Raw genomic sequence first — 19071 nt, 5'->3', positions numbered from 1 at the left:
GCCTTTCCATGCTGATGTGTAAAGCCCTGCTCCCTCCATCTTGGGGATGCACACACAGCACAGGGTTTGGGGTGGAGTCTCTGTTCTCAACAGAATGGGGCCTGACTGGCAGCCCAGTAACATGCTGACTTGTGTGGGTCTTAAAGGGTTTATGTAATTATGGGATCTGTAACCAGGGAAACCGATGTACTGGATACAAGGCACACAGATGTGGCTGCAGAACAGATGCCACGCAGGGTCCCAAAGTGCACCAGCAGTGACACACAGGACAGGGTGCCCTGCGTCCACTTCACCACTGCTAGCCTAACAGTATAGACTGCCTTGGGGTTCAGTCCAAGCCAAACTCTATGTCTTCCAGTCTTGCCCTGATACTGGGCTCTTCCAGGTCCAACAAAGACTGTGCTTCATCCTCTGCTCTGTCTCCTGAAGATGGGAGAGGACAAATCAGTACTTGGGTAGAGCTGCCCTTCTTGCTGAGTACTGGCCTAGGTCTTCAGAAATGCCTCTTACTGTCAGGCAAGAGGAACATGGGAAATAGAAGTGCATATCCGACCCTAGGCCAGCCTCCTGTTTGTCCTGACTAGCTGCCCAGACTGCCCTGCGTGCCTGCACACAGTACCACGTGTATGGCTTAAACTGTCACGCCTTCACCAACACCTGTGCTTTTGTCACTCAGCCCTAGTGTCAGTGGTCTTCTTCCCTCTCCAGAGCCTCTGGCCTGAAACCAAAGGACCAGGTGACACACCACAGCCAAAAGGTCACCTATGAACAGGGCAGAAACCCCCATCTGCTTCCCTGTCTCCGTGGTTCGCCTCCCTACAATAGCCTCTGGAGTGTTACCTAGCGGGGTGGCTGCAGGCAGCTGGCTGGCTCCGGCTTCACTGGACTGGGCAGGTGCCGCTTTACTTGCCCATGTTTGGGGTGGCAGGGGCTGGTTTGATTCATCCTCTCCCTGCTCATCTTCCAGCTCCTGGATGAGGGGTCCTGGAGAGGTGGCACTGGAGACTTGACCTTGGGTTTCCAGTTCCGTTGCTGTTGGCTTACATATGTCTGCAAAAGGCACCCTGGCCGCCTTTGAGGGGTCCTTGGAGATGGCAAATATGTTTGAGAGGCCTGTGGAGCCTATGGGAGTGCCTTCCAACACCAGGAGGGAAGAGTCGTCCAGTTCAAGGTCACTGTCCTCACTCAAGCTGGAAACCACCTGGATTTTCGGGATGCCCGTTTCCTGGAGAGAGAGTGTGAGCTGTGTTTGATTTTCCCATGATCACAATACAGGAAGTGCAGGGGTAGATAGTAGGCTGGTACAGGATGAACACCTCAACCAGTCCCCACCCACACCCCTCCCCTATACCACCCTACCAATGTCTGGATTCTAGCCTCTGCCACACCCCATAGCCCAGCAGCTCTTCAGGACTTTGTTTCTGGACTTCAGTCTCCTGGAAGTGAGATCTCATGCAGAGGTTCCCTCCAAAGCTTCTCCTAGACACAGGATCTGATCCAGTTGCTTCCTGGCACCTGGTTATGCCCAGGGAGTCGGGTGCCTTACCCATGTGCTCCTACCCTCCAGGGATAGCTTCAATAGATGAGTTTGGGAAGTTTGCATAGGAGCACAGCAGAAGGCAGAACATTCCCAGTTCATTTCATGCAGCCACCAATAGAGCTCGCAGCAGAAAGCCCAAGTGGCTGAAATAAGCTCTCAGAGGGACCAGAGAGTGATTGCTTCCCAATAAGGTGGACACATGGCCACTCAGAAGGGCAGTTGACTTTTATCAGAAGGAAATGACGTCTAAGGGGCAGGTGTGGTGGCCCAGCATTCAGGAGGTAGACAAAAGTGGGTCTCTGAGTTCAAGGCCTGCCATGGGCTGCACCGTGAGATCCTGTCTCAAAAAGAACTAGGCATGCCTAGCTCATGCCTATAATCCCAGTACCTGGAGGGCTGCCGTAGTTTAAGGCCTTTCTGGGGTATAGGGAAGAGAGTGCTGACCTTTGTCTGGTCCTCCATATACGTGTCACTGTCATCAACATCTTCCAAGTCGGGCAGGTCCTGAAAGAGCCAGTGAGCACATAACGAGTCACTCAGACACAATGGAAGAAAGTATAAACGGGACAAGATGTCCTAAGGGAACCATCACCAAGGCCCCTCAGTAACTCCCACCCATGCCCACCGGAAGACCTAGGCATGCTCAAAGCCACACTGCCACTTCGAGTCCAGCCATCTAACCAATGGGAAGATCGTCACAGCTCCTTCACTTTGTTGTGTCATGGGAAACCCGAACTCAAAAGTACCTCTATCTGAGCCTCAAGTACCTCCTGAGAACCAGAAAACCACGCCACCATTTCCTAGATGTGTGGCCTTGGGCAAGTTGCTTAACCTCTCTTGTTTTTCCAGTTCCTCCTCCATAATACTGGGATGATCATACTCCATATCTCAGAACACTTAGTATGTACCATGCCTTAAGCAAGGCAGCCTCAGAGTAGAAACTACATCCTCACTGTGTTCTGTATGGTCCGGTCTTGAGTGCAAAGCGTAGGCCTTAAGCAGGCAGAGTGAGCCCCCAGCTCACATGGGTTTGCATGCCCACTGAACTATTATTCTCTGAATTGCAGTTCTTGGGGCAATGTGATAATGTGGGATCTCTCATGCCTTCCATGAGGGAAATACATTATACTGTCATCCAAATGGGAGGAGCTTTGGGGAGAGGTAACATAGCTGTAACTCGACATTTGCTGGGAGAGACACTGGACAATCACACCATGGTGAACCAACAGGAAGCCAGAGTGGGGACTAGCCAATGAGGTGGCTGGAGCCACCTGCCAGGCTGTGGGTGTGAGGCCCAGCAGGCTTCAGTGATGTGTGACTCCAGAACCAACCACAGACTCGCTTTGTACTATAATGGCCCAGGAAACTCTTGCGTGGCTTTCACAAACTGGGGGGGGGGGGGGGGACAAATGGACCAGTCCCCAAAACCTGAATATGAGCAGGGTGAACTGGGGGTATGCCTGGCTGGGTATGCTGTACCTGTTCCCTGGGGAACTCAAGAGTCACAGAGGACCATAAAGGTGTCAGCCCCCTCCCCCCAGCTTGATCAGCCCCTGCTCACATCAATGAAAAGCCTCTCCTTGGTCTCCACAGCAATGGCGTCTGTGTCTTCAGTTCTGGCCCCATCAGTAGAGGCCACTGGAGACGTAGACTCTGAGGAACAGCAGTGAGAAGTTACTGACCCTGGCACGGATTTCAGATACAAAGGCCGAGGTGACATGTTACAGGTTAAGAGGGAAGGGCAGACCTTCCTGGGTGTGATTGGACAGCCACCATGATGGAAGCTGCAAGAGCCCTCTGCTGAGGTCAGGGCTGCACCTCCATCGCCAGCTGAGGAAAGACCGGAAGAAGCTGGCCCTGCTGTGAGTCTGCAGAAGCAGCCAAGCCAAGAAGAGACAGCCTGACTGCCCAGCGAGAAAGGGATGTTCTCAAGAGAACAGTTGGTTCCAAAGCCCAGAGATGCCAACCTTGTAGCGCAGCCCTGGTAGAGGTCTCTCTGCCAGCTCACACTGCATCAGGTATATGGCTGCCTGCTCTCCAGGGCCAGGGACCTGTGCCATTTAACACAGCGAGGCTGTCTGGATGGGCAGAAGCAGTATGGGTCCTCCTCTGCCAGGCTTGCCTTGCCAGGTTCCTAAGCCCTAGCCTTGTGTGGTCTGTTCACTCACTCACACCTCCTGCTGGGCTAGGCACCAGGGCACAGGAGAAGAGTGGCTAAGCCAGGAAGCCCATCCTGTCCTACAGATCCGTGTGTGATATTTGTAGCTGAGGTGGTGGCACAACCCCACAGGCTGATCTCAGAAACCTCTTACCTGCAAATATCAGTCACAGCAGATCCATGTGGGGAAAGCCACCGGGCAAGCAAAACCCTTGCTAAACAGACACATTTTCCCAGAAGCTCAGAGCAGGCAGGTTACAGGTCTGACAATCCTACCCTGAGCTAAAGACAGCAGCTTTCCCTTGTTACATAAGCAATCACCAAAGCACGGCATGTCCCAAGACAGACATTCTGGCCCAGGGTCCCATCAAACCCAGAAGAGCCATGAGCATACCAGATGCGCATGGCAGGGCACCAAGAGTGGGTTCCTCTTGGTGAATGTGGCTCTCCAGTACCATGCCAAAGCCCCTGCTTCCCTCTTCCCCCGGATAGTGATTAGTGCCCTTCTTCCCACCCCTGGTCTTGCATTTCCTTCTCCCTTGATGCACAGTGTGGTATACCTGAGCTCCCTGCCTCATGCTCTTCTCTAGTCTGCCCTTAAATGCTTCCTCCCTGCCCTGCCCTCCTCCTCCCCGCTTTTGCTCTCCTCCTCCCTGTCCCTGCCCTTCTCCTACCTGCCCTGCCCTCCTCCTCCCTGCCCCTGCTCTCCACCTCCCCATCCCTGCCCTCCTCCTCTCTGCCTCTGCCCTTCTCCTCCCTGTCCCTGCCCTCCTCCTTTACTTGCAAGGTAATTCCCGCAGCCCTGGCACCTAATCCTTCACACTCTCCCTTCATGAGAACAGAGCCCTCCCAGGATTCTCCATGCAGCAGGGCCTGCTTCCTGGGCCAGACTTCATGTTGGTGGCTCTGAGTGTTGTACTGCCTAGATCAGACCTGCCTGAGGGCGTGGCTGTGAGGGACTGTCTTGATTTCGAATTGGTATAAAAGGTCTGGCCCACTATGCAAAGCACTGTTCCCTCAGCAGGTGGTCCTGACCTGTCTAAGAAAGCTAGTTGAGCATGAATGAGAGAGAGGAGAGAGAGGAGAGAGAGAGAGAGAGAGAGAGACAGACAGACAGACAGACAGACAGACATTAACAGTGTTCTGCTATTGCCCCCACTGGAGTTCTTGCCCTGACATCCCTCTGTGACACACTATGACCTGAGGTTCTAAGCCAGGGAAACTCTTCCCTTCCCTATTCATTTTCACTAAGAATGTTTTACAACAGGAATAAGAAACAAGTTGGAGCAGGGTCTCTCTCCTAGACCGGGCCTGGTGGATAAAGCCAGGTGGGCTGGCCAGTGAGTTCCAGAGATCTACCTGTCTGTCTCCCCTGCTCGACATTTTTAATGAGTCTAACATTTATAATGGAGGCCCCCTGGAGTGTGAGCGGTGCTGTGTGTGTATTTGGTGGCACTGCTCCCCTTTGTGTGGTGAGTTTCAAACACACACTTGCCTGCGACAGCTCCATCCAAAACCCAGTGTAGACATCACGGCTTTCTCCTGTTGATCCCAGAGGACCCACTGGATTAGGTAAAATATTCTGCTAATAGCTTCCCCTGTTACTTATATGGTTTATCTGATTTTAATGTGATATGGGATTCCCCTCTGTATGCTATTAATGTTTTATTATCATTGGTTAATAAAGAAGCTGCTTTGGCCTATGGCAGAGCAGAATAGAGCGAGGTGGGGGTGAGGGAACTTAACTAAATGCAGGGAGAAAGAAGGCAGAGTCAAAGAGACACCATGTATCTGCCGAAGGAAAAGGATGCTGGAGCCTCACCAGTAGACCATAGCCTTATGGTGATACACAGATTACTAGAAATGGGGTAATTTAAGATGTAAGAGCTAGCTAAGAATATGCCTAAGCTATTGGCCAAACAGTGTTTTAATTCATATAGTTTTGTGTGATTATTCAGATCTGGACAGCCAGGAAACCAAAGTGCAATCTGTTTACATTAATGTGCCGTGTGTGTGTGTGTGTGTGTGTGTGTGTGTGTGTGTGTGTGTGTCTCCTATAGGACATGAGATTTACCATGGACTGTATTTAGAAAGAGAACCAAAGCAGTGGATTCAAAGTCTGAGCCATAGCTGTGTGCAGGGACAGAGACCACAGCTGTGTGCTGGGTCAGAGGTCATAGCTGTGTGCAGGGTCAGAAGCTGCCCTCTATTGTCTCAGCTGCCTTACCATCAGGACTGGCCACCAGAGATGTCTGGGTCTGAGCCAGACTCCCAGGAAGGTCTGGTTCTTCCACTGTTCCATTCACCACCACAGCCGGCTCCTTCTCTCCGCTTGGCTTCTCTGGGAACAGTTCGTCTTTGGCCTCAAAGCTCTCCTTCACAAACAACTCCATCTTCTGCTGGGTTTCTTCCGTGGGTGGCTCTTCCTGAGGCTCTGGGCTGGTGGGGGTACTTTCCTCACTATCTGGCAGGGGCGTCTGCCCTAGAGAAGTAGAGTTCAGAGTTGAACTTGGGAGCTGCCTGAGAGGATAAGAGCATCTCTGTATCCATGAACTTAAGAGAATGAGTGGAGGGGGCTGTCAGGGGCACAGTTCATCAAAGTATTAGGCAGGCATGGCAGTGCACGCCTGTAATCCTGAAACTTAGGGGGTAGAGTCAAGGGTATCAAAGAGTTCAAGGCTATCCTTGGCTACAAAGCAAGTGGGAGGCCAGGAAAAAAAATGTATATGTGGAGGGAGTGTTCATATGATAAAGGCAATGCTCACAGCTCAATGGGCAGCATTCTGCCATGGAGAGAGAACACACAGAGCCCTGAGGACATGGCAAGCAAGGATTTGGGGTCTACCCAAAGCATGGTCTACTTTCACTTTCAAATGGTTCAGGAGAGGCTGGGCACAGTGACTGTTTTGGTTTCGATGAGGATGGCCCCATAGGACCATCTATTTGGATGCTTGGTCCCCAGTGGGTACAATTGTTTGGGAAAGATCAGGGGTGGACCTCGTTGGAGGTAGTGTGTTACCAGGGTGTGCTTTGAGGTTTTGAAAGTCCCACCGCTCCAGTTACTGCTCCCCTCATCCCACCCCGCCTGGCCTCATGCTTGTGGGTCAGATGTAAGCTTCCAGTTACTTCTCCAGCACCATGTCTGCCTGCCTGTCACCGTGATCCCCACCATGATGGTCATGGACTCACCCTCTGAAACTGTAAGGAAGCCACCAGTTACTTTATGTTATAAGTTGATGTGGTCATGGTCTCTCTTTACAGCAATAGAAAAGTGACAGACAGTGACCCACACCAGTGATCCCAGCACGGGGAAAGCAGAGGTAGGAAGGCTTCACATTTGAGGCCAGCCTGGGCTACATAGTGGGACCCAATCCATCAATCCATTCAAATATTTCCGAGAAATGCATAGGCTAAGACAAGTGTGTGTGTAAAAATTTTAAAACTCCATCCATCCCAAATAAGCACAAACAGTACAGCCATTGTAATTATGATTCTTCAGCTTTTCTGAAAGCTTGATAATTCCAAAACAAAAATTGGTTATATATATATATATACTTTTAAGAAAGTGTGGGAAATAGTTATGGTATTGTATCTCAAAGGCAGGTAGGTGGTGATGCGGTCATAGCATCTTATATGAAAACATATATATGCATGCATGGTGAAATGTAGGAGGTACATGCCATCACACACAGGCTGGCCCACTAGATTCCAGAATAGTAAATTCCTTTCATGGAGGGAAAGGAAATAGTTGAGTCTTCCTTTTTTGTTTTGTCAGGGCCTTGCTGTTTTTCCCAGCCTAACTTCAAACACTTGTTCCTGTTGCTTTGGCCTCCAGGCTGAGCTGGGATTACAGGGATATGCTCTTAGGTTGACTGGAAGGTAGTCTTGCTGATGAATGTCATTTGAGTATGACCCCAGGGTCACACAGGCTGACAGGAAGGGCCTAAGACTTTGTGAAAAGCCCTGTTCCTGCCCAACATACCTGTGCCTACACACACACACACACACACACACACACACACACACACACAGATCATAAAATTAAAAATTCATCAGATGAATTCTGGCTTGGGATTAAGACAGACTTTCCGTCTCTTTGGAGTAGTCGTAGGCATGTGTCTGTCCTTTTATGCTGTGTCCTCCTATCCGTCAGAGCCTTCAGCACTGTCAACTATTGGAACCACGGTGTCAATCAGCTATACACGCTGAAGATTCTTTACAGCCTGATATATCCAGCAGTCAGCCAATGGTTCATTATGTTCCGTTTTTATGTGCATGGGTGTTTTGCCTGCCTGCATGTCTGTGCACTACATAAGTGCCTGGAGCCCATGAGAGCCAGAAGAGAGAGCCAGAGCCCCTGGGACAAGAGTTATAGATGTTGCAAGCCACCATGTGGATTCTGGGGATCAAACCTGGGTCTTCTGGAAGAGAAACCAGTGTTCTTAACTTCTGGGCCATCTCTGAAGTCCCCCAGGCCCCCAGGTTGAATTCTTTTTTTTTTTTTTTTTTTTTTTTTGGTTTTTTGAGACAGGGTTTCTCTGCGGCTTTGGAGCCTGTCCTGGAACTAGCTCTGTAGACCAGGCTGGTCTCGAACTCACAGAGATCTGCCTGCCTCTGCCTCCCGAGTGCTGGGATTAAAGGCATGCGCCACCAACGCCCAGCTTTGAATTCTTTTTGTAAAAACAACCGGGCATATCCATTCCACTAGCATGCAAATCAGCCTTCATTGTTAAATGAGAAAGCGGTATGTCCAGCCAAGACTCGTTCTGACATTAATCTGTGATCTACCTGCAGGACAATGTGACCTTTGCTTCTGTTTTCGACACCAGAGTCACACACCAGCCACAGCTTGCACAGCCACAGGCTGGGCCTTACCTCTGTTTCTGGCCTTCTTCCGCTCCTCAGCCCGCCGCTTGATCATGGCCAAGGCTTCCAGGCTGTCTGTGATCTTCTTGTGTTCCCTGCTCTCCCACTGGCGCCGCTCCTCCTTCTCAGCTGCATAGCCCCCTCGGGCCCATGCCTCTGCACATGCCCTAGGTGAGGACAGAGTGGGACAGAGCTGGGAGCCGGGCACGGGCACAGGCCTATCTGCACCCCAGCAGAGGGACTGCCATGGGCTAAGGCCAGCCTAGACTAAATAATGAATTCTAGGAAGTGTGAGACCCTGGGAGGCAGGCAAGGGGGAGGGGGATCTGGAAGGAGAATATAGGTCTGAATTAACTCTTTTATTTAAAGATTTATATTTTATTTTATGTGTATGCATGTATACCATAAGTGTGCAGATGACATCAGAATCCAGAAGAAGGTATTGGATGGCCAATGTTCTTAACCCCTGAGCCATCTCTCTATCAGGCTCCCCATAACTTGTATAGGTTAAAAGAAAATTATAAACATATTCTGTCTGGCCAAACTTATTTGTTCTTTGGTCTTTTGTCTATGTACATATGTGTACAGGTACACACATGTGAATATGTGCATGGAGGCCAGGGTGTGCCCTTGGTCTTTCCTCTGCAGGTACCACCTACCTTGTTTCTGAAGCCCCTGAGTAGGCTAGGCTGGTTGGCCAGAGTTGTCCAGGAGCCCTACCTCCACCTCCCAAGAGCTGGGATGGTAGCTTTTTGTGTGGGTTCTGGGGATCAAATTTAAGCTTTCATGCTCACGAGGGAGGCACTTTATTGACTGAGTCATCTCTCCTGCCCCTGAACGCGTTCATTTCTTCAAAATTAAGGAGTTGGAGAGAGGGTTCAGTGGTTAAGAGTACTTGCTGTTCTTGCAGAGAACATGAATTCAGTTCCCAGTGCCACATTGAGCGACTCACAATTGCCTGTAACTCTAGCTCCAGGGGGTCCCAGACCCTCTTCTGGCCTCACCAGGCAGCTGTACACGCGTGCTGCATGTGTGCGCACACACGCGCACGCACACACATAAATAAAAGTAAAAAAAATCTTTAAAAGTTTTTGGATTTCACTTACTAACCCTACAGCAACTTTGGTTCATCAGCTATGGTTCATCCAGGTAACAAGCGCACCCAAGGATGCAAGACGCTCATGCTGGGAAACTGGGAGAGGAGATGGGGGCTCTGCTACTGCTTGGTTCAGCCAAAACTGCTCTTTTAGAAAGGTACACTATTGTTTTAAATGAGCAGAGATACTAGGCCAACATTTCCCAGACAACAGATGCAGATGCCCAGTGCATAAGGAAAGAGCCACCAGGGGGGTGCTGCTCACCAGGGGGGTGCTGCTCACCAAGGGGGTGCTGCTCACCAGGGGGGTGCTGCTCACAAGCACGACAAGCCCCCCCCCCACTTTGCATCCCACAGCAGGAGTGAAAATGATAGATTTTGGCAAGGATGCAGAAAACTCAGGTCCTCTTGAAATACTGAGAGGCTAAGAAGGTGATGAGGCCATTTTGGAAAACCGGTTGGTGGCTTCTCAAAGGCCCAGCATGAGGTTGTTGTCATCTGACCCATCAATCTTATTTCTGATTATCTCGGGATCGAACCTGTCTGCACAAGAATGTGCACACAAATGCTCACAGAAGCATTATTCACGAGAGTTAAAAAAAATACAACAAACAATAAACAATAGCCAAAGAGGTGGCTCAGCAGGGAAAGGAGTTTGCTGCTGAGTCTGATAGCCTGAGTTCAGTCCCAGGACCAACACAGTGCAAGCTGACCTCCACGGGTGTGCCATGGTGTACACACGCACGCGCGCACACACACACCCTATCAGGGCAAGCACTCCTGTTCTTGTGCTTGGTAGTGATGATGCCATGGGTCTGGAGGCTATTTACTGATTTGTGAAAATGCTTAAAAATCAGAAAACTTGCGCGTGTAACAAGCGTGCTTGACTGGCAAGCACTCACGTAAACATAACCCGAAGGTCTCCTTTCTTACCTGTCCTTGGGGAAAACCGGCCTGTCATCGAGGTAAGTCAAGTTCTTCAGACGAACAGTGACTGTCCTGCGGTAGTTAGGGATATTTTTGGTCACTGGGTTTCCCATCAGGTTCAGCACACGCTGCAAAGCAATACACAGGGCCAAACTGATTATCAAAGCCGGACAGTCGGGGCCCATGGGAGGCCTCAGTGGCTAAAGGGACTTGCTGCTGAGCCTGACGGCCTGAGTTCAGTCCCCAGAACTAAGGTGGTTGGAGAGAACCAACTCTGGAAAGCTGTTCTACATGCATTCCCTGCCCGACATATCTGTGCCTATACGCACATACATACTACACACACACTGCACACATACCACACACCAATACACACTACACACACTATACATACATGCTACATATGCACATACACATACACAAACACTATACACTGTAATAATAAAACACAAGATGATAACACTGTGTGACCTCAGAATAACAACACAATTTTTTTGAGCAAAGCAAAACACCAGCACCACATCATGGTGCGGTGACAGGACAATGACAAGGCTCTCTGGTGCTGGCCACGGGAGCTAAGCAAACCGCACAGCTGCCCTCTTCTCTACTCCTGGAAGGACCGGCATTCTTCTGGAACCATCCTGGAAAATGTTCCCCAAGACCCTTGCCCAGCTCAGTGGTTCTATTAGCTTCATCTCTCAGCATCTCTGACTGAAACTTTAGTTAAACTCTTACTATTTGTTTCTGGTTCTTCCTATCTGGGACCCATTTCAAGAGAATATTTGCAGGGGGCAACAAATAAGAATCAACGAGGAAGGCCAGGCTTGGCTGCATGAGATCTTGTCTCAAAACAAACAATAACAAAACACGTAAAGAGGCACAGACTGGGAAGGATGTATGGGCCGCCAGGAGAGGCCTTTCCTACTGGGTACCAGACCCCCTGGGGTCAGAATGCAGGAAGGAAAGTTGGTCTAATAATACCAGCACCTCTCTCCCATGGCCAGATGTAGACCTTCCTGCCTCTGTCTGAGGAAGCTGAGAGGGTCATGAGTATCAGTCATTTTGTATTCTGTTTGCCTGATCACATCAGATACTGTTCATATCTAAAATGGCTTATGTTGTTGAGGAAGCATATTCATATTATATGTAAATGAGTTAGCTTTGAACTTGCCATGTGTTTTAGTCAGTGTTCTATTGCTGTGAAGAGACACATCCCTGCCAAGTAGCGCCACTCCCTAATGACCAAGTAGTCAAATATACGAGCCTGTGGGGACCATTCCTATTGAAACCACCATGCCATGCTTGGTCTCATGACTTCATTGCCCTTACTGTATTTTCAAAGTTCATAGCAGGATGCAGAAAAGTATTCTAAGGGCTACATTGTATGTGGGAGATTTAAAGGAATCACAAAACAATGATCAGGCAACCATTTTTAACTAATGTTGGGGGGTGCATAACTATAATCCCAGCAATTGAGGCACAAAGTCAGGAGAAGTCAAGGTTACCCTCCCAACACATCAAGCAAGTTCAAGACCAGTCTGGACAGCACAAAATCCTGGTTCAAAACCTCAAACAATAACAAGTGACCACTTTGTAATAGACTGGTGTGTCCTGTGTTTTCCCATGTCCTCTACCCCAGCCCCTAGTTCCTTAGAATGTAACTATATTTGCAGACAGGGTCATCGACAAGGTAACAAAGTTAGAGTGAGGTCATTAGGCTACACCCTCCTGGCCTGACCGGCATCCTTGTAAGAGGAGGCGTGTGTGAAGAACTATTAGCTGAGATTGACCTCCGGCCTCCACAGAAATGCACATGTATGCATACACACACATGCATATATACACACATGCATATACACACACATGCGTATACACACATGCATATACACACATGCATATATACACACATGCATATACACACATGCATATGCGCACACATGCATATACACACACATGCATATACGCACACATGCACACACACATACAGAAAAATGATAGCAAGGATCAGCTCATACCTGACACTAAACAGTGCTACAAACAAAGCAAAGCTCCAAAGGTCACTGTCAGAGGTGGTGAGAGCCTCAGCCCATTCTGACCATTGCTAGGTGGAAGGAAGGAGCCAACACTGAGTCTGACTCTTCCATATGAAATGTAGTTCTTTTTAAACACACAATGAAGGGAAAAGAGAGCCAGAGCCAATCACATGTGGCCCCTCTGAGACAGCCTGCAAAGCAGGGTGAGGAACACTGTGAGGCCAGTCAGGCACACAGCATGAGCGCTCACTGATCCAGCTTGCAGAGAGGGAGGCTGCAGACCTGGGGTGATGTTCTTTACAGGACCGTGCTGAACCGGATCTAAGCAACTCTGACTAGCTTCATCTCCCAGGAAACACCAGAGTCAACAGAGCTTATAAACACCAGAGTTTATGAAAGTTTTCCAAGCCGGGCGGTGGTGGCGCACACCTTTAATCCCAGCACTCGGGAGGCAGAGGCAGGCGGATCTCTGTGAGTTCGAGACCAGCCTGGTCTACAAGAGCTAGTTCCAGGACAGGCTCCAAAACCACAGAGAAACCCTGTCTCAAAAAACCAAAAAAAAAAAAATCCAGGTCCAGGATGTGCTACCGTCAACATAGTTCCCTTGTCAAATGAATGCAAGAAGGAGGAGGAGAAGGAGGAGGAAGAGGAGAAGGAGGAGGAGGAGAAGGAAGAGGAGGAATGCTCAGATCAAGAGATTGATGGAACAGTAATCCTGAGGAATGCCTGGATCAGCACTGTATAGGACACTTCTGAGACCAAAGGGGGAACAAACAGCTTAGTCAGGGTCTCTAAAGGAACAGAATTAACAGAACGTGTGTGTGTCTTTGATAGATAGATAGATAGATAGATAGATAGATAGATAGATAGATAGATAGATAGATAGATAGAGCACACCTTCATAGTAAAAGGGGGTTTAGTAGAGTAGCTGGTAGCAAGTATTGAGTAGAACCACTGCCACTTGAGAAACTCAGCTAAAACCACTGGTCTGAAGCTATTTCTTTTAGCTCAAAACATCCCCTCCCCAGGGAGGAGGGAAGGGTGCTGAAAAGACATAAGGAAACACACAAGGCACAGGAAGTAAACAAAACTAAAACTCCCAAGTCTCGGAAAGCTGGAACTTAAATTGTACAAAGTCTTGGCTGTCAGTTGAGGTTGTGTGGAAGACACTGAGCTATAGCTGAGAGCTGCCTGCCAGGCACCAAGGAGCTCTAGGGAAGCAGCTCCTCAGCAGGAGTGTCACCATGCTGGGTGGGTTTCCCAGGGAAAAGGAAAAAGGGAAGAGAAGGGGAGGAAGGCGGGAGGGTGATGTTTCTGAAGCACACCCTGGAACATGCTGTCTGTGGAGTGGGCTGCACTTACCAGACACGGCATGCTCTCAAGCACGCTCAAGATCTCCGGGTCACTCAGCATGTTGTTGGAGAGGTCGAGGACACAGAGCCGCAGACACTCACTGAGGTGCTGAATGTCGGCCACGGTCTCCAGGCGGTTGTGGGCTATCTGCAGTGTGTTCAGGACAGGGAGGCAGGCTGGAGGGGGGGGTGGCACAAATGAGCAACAGCAGCATGTGCTCCGGGCCCACACTCTGGAATCTCAGCCGGGATGCGGCACAGAGCAGGGCTGCCAAGCTTACAGAGGTTCTCAATGGTCTTGATGTAGTTGTTGCTCAGGTTGAGGGCGTCCAGCTTCTGGAGTGGCTCCAGGTTCTCGATCTTGTGCAACAGGTTCACTTGCAGGAAGAGGCAGCGCAGCTCGCTCTGAGCCTGCAGGTTCTCGATCCTCTGGATGCCATTGCACTCCAGCCAGAGGCAACGAAGGCCTGTGTACTCTTCGAGGTTCTCAATGCGGTCAAACCCTGGTGGGTAGGGGCTGGTGAGGCTCCCGTGCACTCAGTGGGGAAGGGCCTGGATTCTGTTGGTTTTGCCTATTGGCAGAAGCTGAGTGTTTGGGTTTTTGCAAATTGTGATGTAGAAGACCATGACCTCCCATGTGATGGTGTCAGAAGGGGCCTTTGGGGGGTGAGGGTGGGGCACACATGATGGGATTAGTGCCCTTTTAGAGAGACTGCTTGGCATGGTGGCACAACATTGATCCCAGCTCCCTGAAGGCTACAGCAGGAGGATGACAATTTCGTGGTTATCTTGGGCTACAAACTGAGGGCACAGATGGAACTCTCCTTCTGTGAACTTTGGAAGCCATCACAAAGTATTGGATCTGCTGGCATCTTGATCTTGGACCTGAGAGATTAAGATACCCACATCTCTTTTCTCTTTTCCTTTATTTCTTTTTTTTTAAAGAAGGTCTATTTATTTATTTTTGAGATTGGGTCTTTCTATGTAGTCTTAGCTATTCTGAAGTTTGCTCTGTAGACCATGCTGTCCTGGAACTCAGAGATCCGCCTGCCTCTGCCCCCCGAATGCTGGGATTAAAGGTGTGTGACAGCACGTACAGCCAGTAACAGCTTTTCTTTGCAAAGCCATCCCCCTTATTTTTGATTGAACCCAAGGCCCCAAACCTGATGGCTGCTGAGTCCTCTACCACTGGGTTACACCCAAGTCTTCTTAGCTCACTGCTGGGCTAGTCTCTGTGCCTTCATGCGTCTCTTTCCTGAACTCTGACATGGGTCCACCCTCCATTCTTGTCCCACAGCTCCCCTGTCACTAGCTCAGATGTAGATGTGGGACTGGACACTAAGCCCAAGTCCCTAGGATGCCACAGTACCTCTACATTCTGAGGGGACCAAAGACCCTGCTCCCTTGCCTTCTACCCTATCTTCTGTAGTTCATCATATACCCATCCCAAGGTCAAGGTTCACAACTGCCCCCACTGCTTTAAAAATTGCCTAGTCCTAAACCAGCCATGTTGACTGGAACCTGATCTGCCAGCTCTCAGCAGACTGAGGCAAGAAGGCCACAAGTTCAAGGCAAGCATGACCTATATAATAAGATCCTACCTTCCGTGGAGGGGGAGGGGCGTTGAGAGATGTTGAGATGAAATTAATTGTTATGTGCCTGGTGGTGCAGGCTTGTAATCTCTGCTACTTGGTTGGGCGAAGCAGGAAGATGAAAATTCAAGATCCTTCTGGGCTACAAAGTGAGTTCAAGGGCAGCCTGGGCAATTTGGCTAATCTTATTTCAAAATAAAAAGGGAAAGGAGGGCTAGCGAGGGTTGGATCTCAGTGGCAGAGTATTTGCCTAGTGGGTATGAGGTCCTGGGTTTCATCCTTTATATTGCAAGGGGGAAAAATCAAGTAAGCAGCCAAAGAAGCAAGGGAGGCTTGTCTGTGCACACAGCCCCTTTATGAACCCAGTCAAGCCCGAGTTCTGCTCAGAGAAACATTGGATCACAAAGATAACCTCTAAAGCTTGTTTTCTACCTTGTCCTCCTGACACTGGTCATGGACTCCCCTGGGACTCACCCTTGAAGTGTAAATACAGCGTGTCATTCAGGGCAGGGGTGATGTACAGCTTGTGCTGCTTGCAGAGCTTTTGAAGGAACTGTTTAGTCATCCTGTGAAGACGCAAAACACATGTAAGAGTCTCGCTTCAGCTTGCCGGTTGGGAAACATACTTAAAGGTTCCTGTTTGGGTTGGGCTGGTTTGGAGATAGGGTCTCATTCTATAGCCCAGGTCAGCTGGGAACACACTATGCAACCCAGGCTAGCTTCAAACTTGTGGTCCTCCTGCCTCAGCCCCTTTGGGATTGCAGCTGTGGGCCATGGCACCAGATCAGGTTCTTTCCAACATCCATTCTGTCTAAAGTCCTAAATCTGAAACCTCGTGTTAAATCTCCCCCCTCCTCCCCTTCTCCTTTGCTATGTGTGCAGAGTCACATGGAAGCCAGAGGTGAACATCAGGTGTCCCCCTCCATCACATCTGCCATAGATTTTGAGGCAGAGCTCTCTCACCGAACCAGCTGATTTGGGTAGAGTGGCTGTCCAGTGAGCTCCCGGATTCCCCTGTCTCAGCCTCCCCAGTTCTGGGATTACAGATGTCCAGAAATAACTGGGTGTTTGCATGGGCACTGGGGACTCTAATTCCCGTCCTCATCTGAGCCGTCTCGGCAGTGTCTCCTCCCTTAAATGGCTCTTAGGGTTTTATCCAATACTGTTAATTCAGTGTTCTAAAACACCTGCCGTGTTTGGCCTAATAAAAATACTTCCAGCAGTGTCATCAACAAAACTAGTGTGAACCAGGCATAGTGTGAACATGTGTAATGCCGACACTCAGAAGGCTGAGGGGCAGCCTGGGCAATAGAGTGAGACCCTGTCTTAACGCAGGGCCAGAGGCAGAGGGGATAGCAAGATGGCTCAGTGGGCAGAATCAAAGCCTGAAGACCTGAGTCTGATAGCTGGAGTCTTCAGTGGAAAGAAGAATGGACTTCTGCAAATTGTCTTTCTGCATACATTTATGTGTCGGGGTACACACCGGGGTATGTACTGCACACATTTGTTTCTATATTCTTCCTCCCACACTCATAATGAATATTTTCTTTTTTTTCTTCAAAAAAAAAGCAGTAGTGGCTGGAGACATGGTAAGATAGCTCAGCAATTAAGAGCATTTGCTGCCCTTGCAGAGGATACGAGACAGTTCCAGTACTCTTCAGACAATTCACAACCTCCTGTAATTCCAGCTCTAGGGAGCCCAACACTTCCTTTTGGCTTCCATGGCCACCTACACACACATGCACACACATAAATAAATATAAGTAACACCTCCTCGTTTCCTTAAAGAGGTATTGCTGTTTCTGTCCTGTTCTAGTACTAACTGAGCAGGCTCCGCAGCTGTACCCTGTGCGGGGGTTAAGGGGCTATCACCATGCACCCTCCTTGGTGGCTTGGGAGCTGTGCTGCACAACACATACCTGGGGCCCCGATCATCCTTGTCATTTCTTGAGTTGGCTAAGTGACCATCTGAGCCACTGTCGCCACTCTGTTGCTGCTGACTTTGGCAGGATGCTGTAGAAGGATCCATACACGTTTCCTTGGTCTCATTAATCTCTATAAAAGAAAAAAAGGGGGGGTTAATTTGTAAAGATCAAAAAATTTAGGATGGGTATGGCAACCCCAGTCTGTGATCCCAGCACCCAGGAAGGCTGAGAAAGGAGACTCTCCACCGGGTTTTGAGTTCGGCCAGATTGGGCTATATAGAGAGACACCAAAACAAACAAATAAAAAAGTGACATGTACATAGCCATTACACATGCAGATTGTTGTAAAAATTGCTGTACAGGGTGGTGGAGAGATGACTTTGTCATTGAGAGTGCTTGGAATTCTTGCTACTCTTCCAGAGGATCAGAGAGTTCAGTTCTCAGCACCTACAGGGAAGCTCATAACTGCCTCTAATTCCACTTCCAGGGTATCTGACACCCTCTTCTGGCCTCCTTGGGCACCCCCTCACCTCTCCCTTTTCATCTCTGCTCCACAAAATAAAATACACTTCTTTTTAAAGGGGAGGACACAGTGAAAAAAATAATTAAAAAGGATAAACTGGTGTCATGGAGAATTTGGAGAATTTACCAGTAAGTTTTCTCAGAGAATATCAAGTTACACAGAATATTTAATTTAAATATTTAGCTAAAGAGTCACTGCCAGAGACATAACTTTAGGGGACGCGGGGATACAGATTTGAACCACTGTATTTATGCACTTGTGGGTTCAAACTCAGATCATCAGGCTTGTGTTGTTAGCACTTTTACCCCATAGGGCATCCCTAGAAACCTCGAATGAATGTAACTTCAAGAGCTGATGAGCTCTGTGTATGTGTGTTGGCGGGGTGGGGGGCGTGGGGGTATAGGTGGTGTGGGGGTGTGGGGTGTCTGTTGAATAACACTGAACCCTGGGGACTGTGCCTTACATTCATTGGAAACAAGTCCCAGCCACTGGTGGTCCCTGATTAATATTCATTGGAATAAATAGTTGGTGTTCTATATGTGCTGGATTGATTACATTAATAAAGGTCTAGCATTCATTAATAGTGAATGGGCAGGCATGTATGCGGTGTGCTGGCTGACCCACGGCTGTGTGGATGGGCATGTTTGAGGGGTGCTGGCTATTCCGGGCTGTATTGATGTGCCCGTGTGAGGCGGGTGGGCTGGCTGTTCGTGTTGCTGTAAGGATGGTCATGTGTGAGGGATGCCGGTTACTCCCAGCTGCGTGAATGGGCATGTGTGAAGCGCGGGTCCTCGCCCCCTCGGCTCCCGACGCGATGGCACCTTCTTTGCGGACCCCTGGGCCCACGTCGCCGTGATCGCCCGCCGACTCCTCCAGACTGGGTTCCGTCGCTCCATCCGCCGACGGCTCTGAGGACTCAGGGTGCATGCTCGCTCCTCGCCTCGCCACTCGGCTCCGGCACTACAGTTCGCGTCGTTGGCGATCCAACGCTTCCCAGGTCGTCGTGGTAACCAAAGCGCACGCGCAGTCGGTTACGCTACCGGGGGCGGGACTAGTGGG

General features: G+C 49.6%; 1 protein-coding gene across 1 annotated transcript; it reads right to left on the bottom strand.

Annotated features, from left to right (window-relative positions):
- Positions 1 to 135: 135 nt before the first annotated feature.
- Dnaaf1 (dynein axonemal assembly factor 1) lies at positions 136 to 18989 on the bottom strand. The gene is made up of 12 exons (XM_075977963.1): positions 18834 to 18989; positions 17484 to 17619; positions 16039 to 16130; positions 14254 to 14475; positions 13983 to 14149; positions 10594 to 10715; positions 8574 to 8731; positions 5926 to 6180; positions 3102 to 3193; positions 1985 to 2044; positions 841 to 1225; positions 136 to 423 (listed from the first exon to the last, which is right to left on the bottom strand). The coding sequence occupies exons 1-12, from the start codon at positions 18937 to 18939 to the stop codon at positions 329 to 331; spliced, it is 1890 nt and encodes a 629-aa protein (XP_075834078.1). The 5' UTR covers positions 18940 to 18989; the 3' UTR covers positions 136 to 328.
- Between the last annotated feature and the right edge of the window lie 82 nt (positions 18990 to 19071).

This window comes from Microtus pennsylvanicus, chromosome 6, assembly GCF_037038515.1.
Source record: "Microtus pennsylvanicus isolate mMicPen1 chromosome 6, mMicPen1.hap1, whole genome shotgun sequence".
In the NCBI taxonomy this organism is placed as follows: Eukaryota; Metazoa; Chordata; class Mammalia; order Rodentia; family Cricetidae; genus Microtus; species Microtus pennsylvanicus.
Note: the sequence above shows the minus strand (reverse complement) of the source record. Positions and strands in the feature narration are given on the sequence as shown.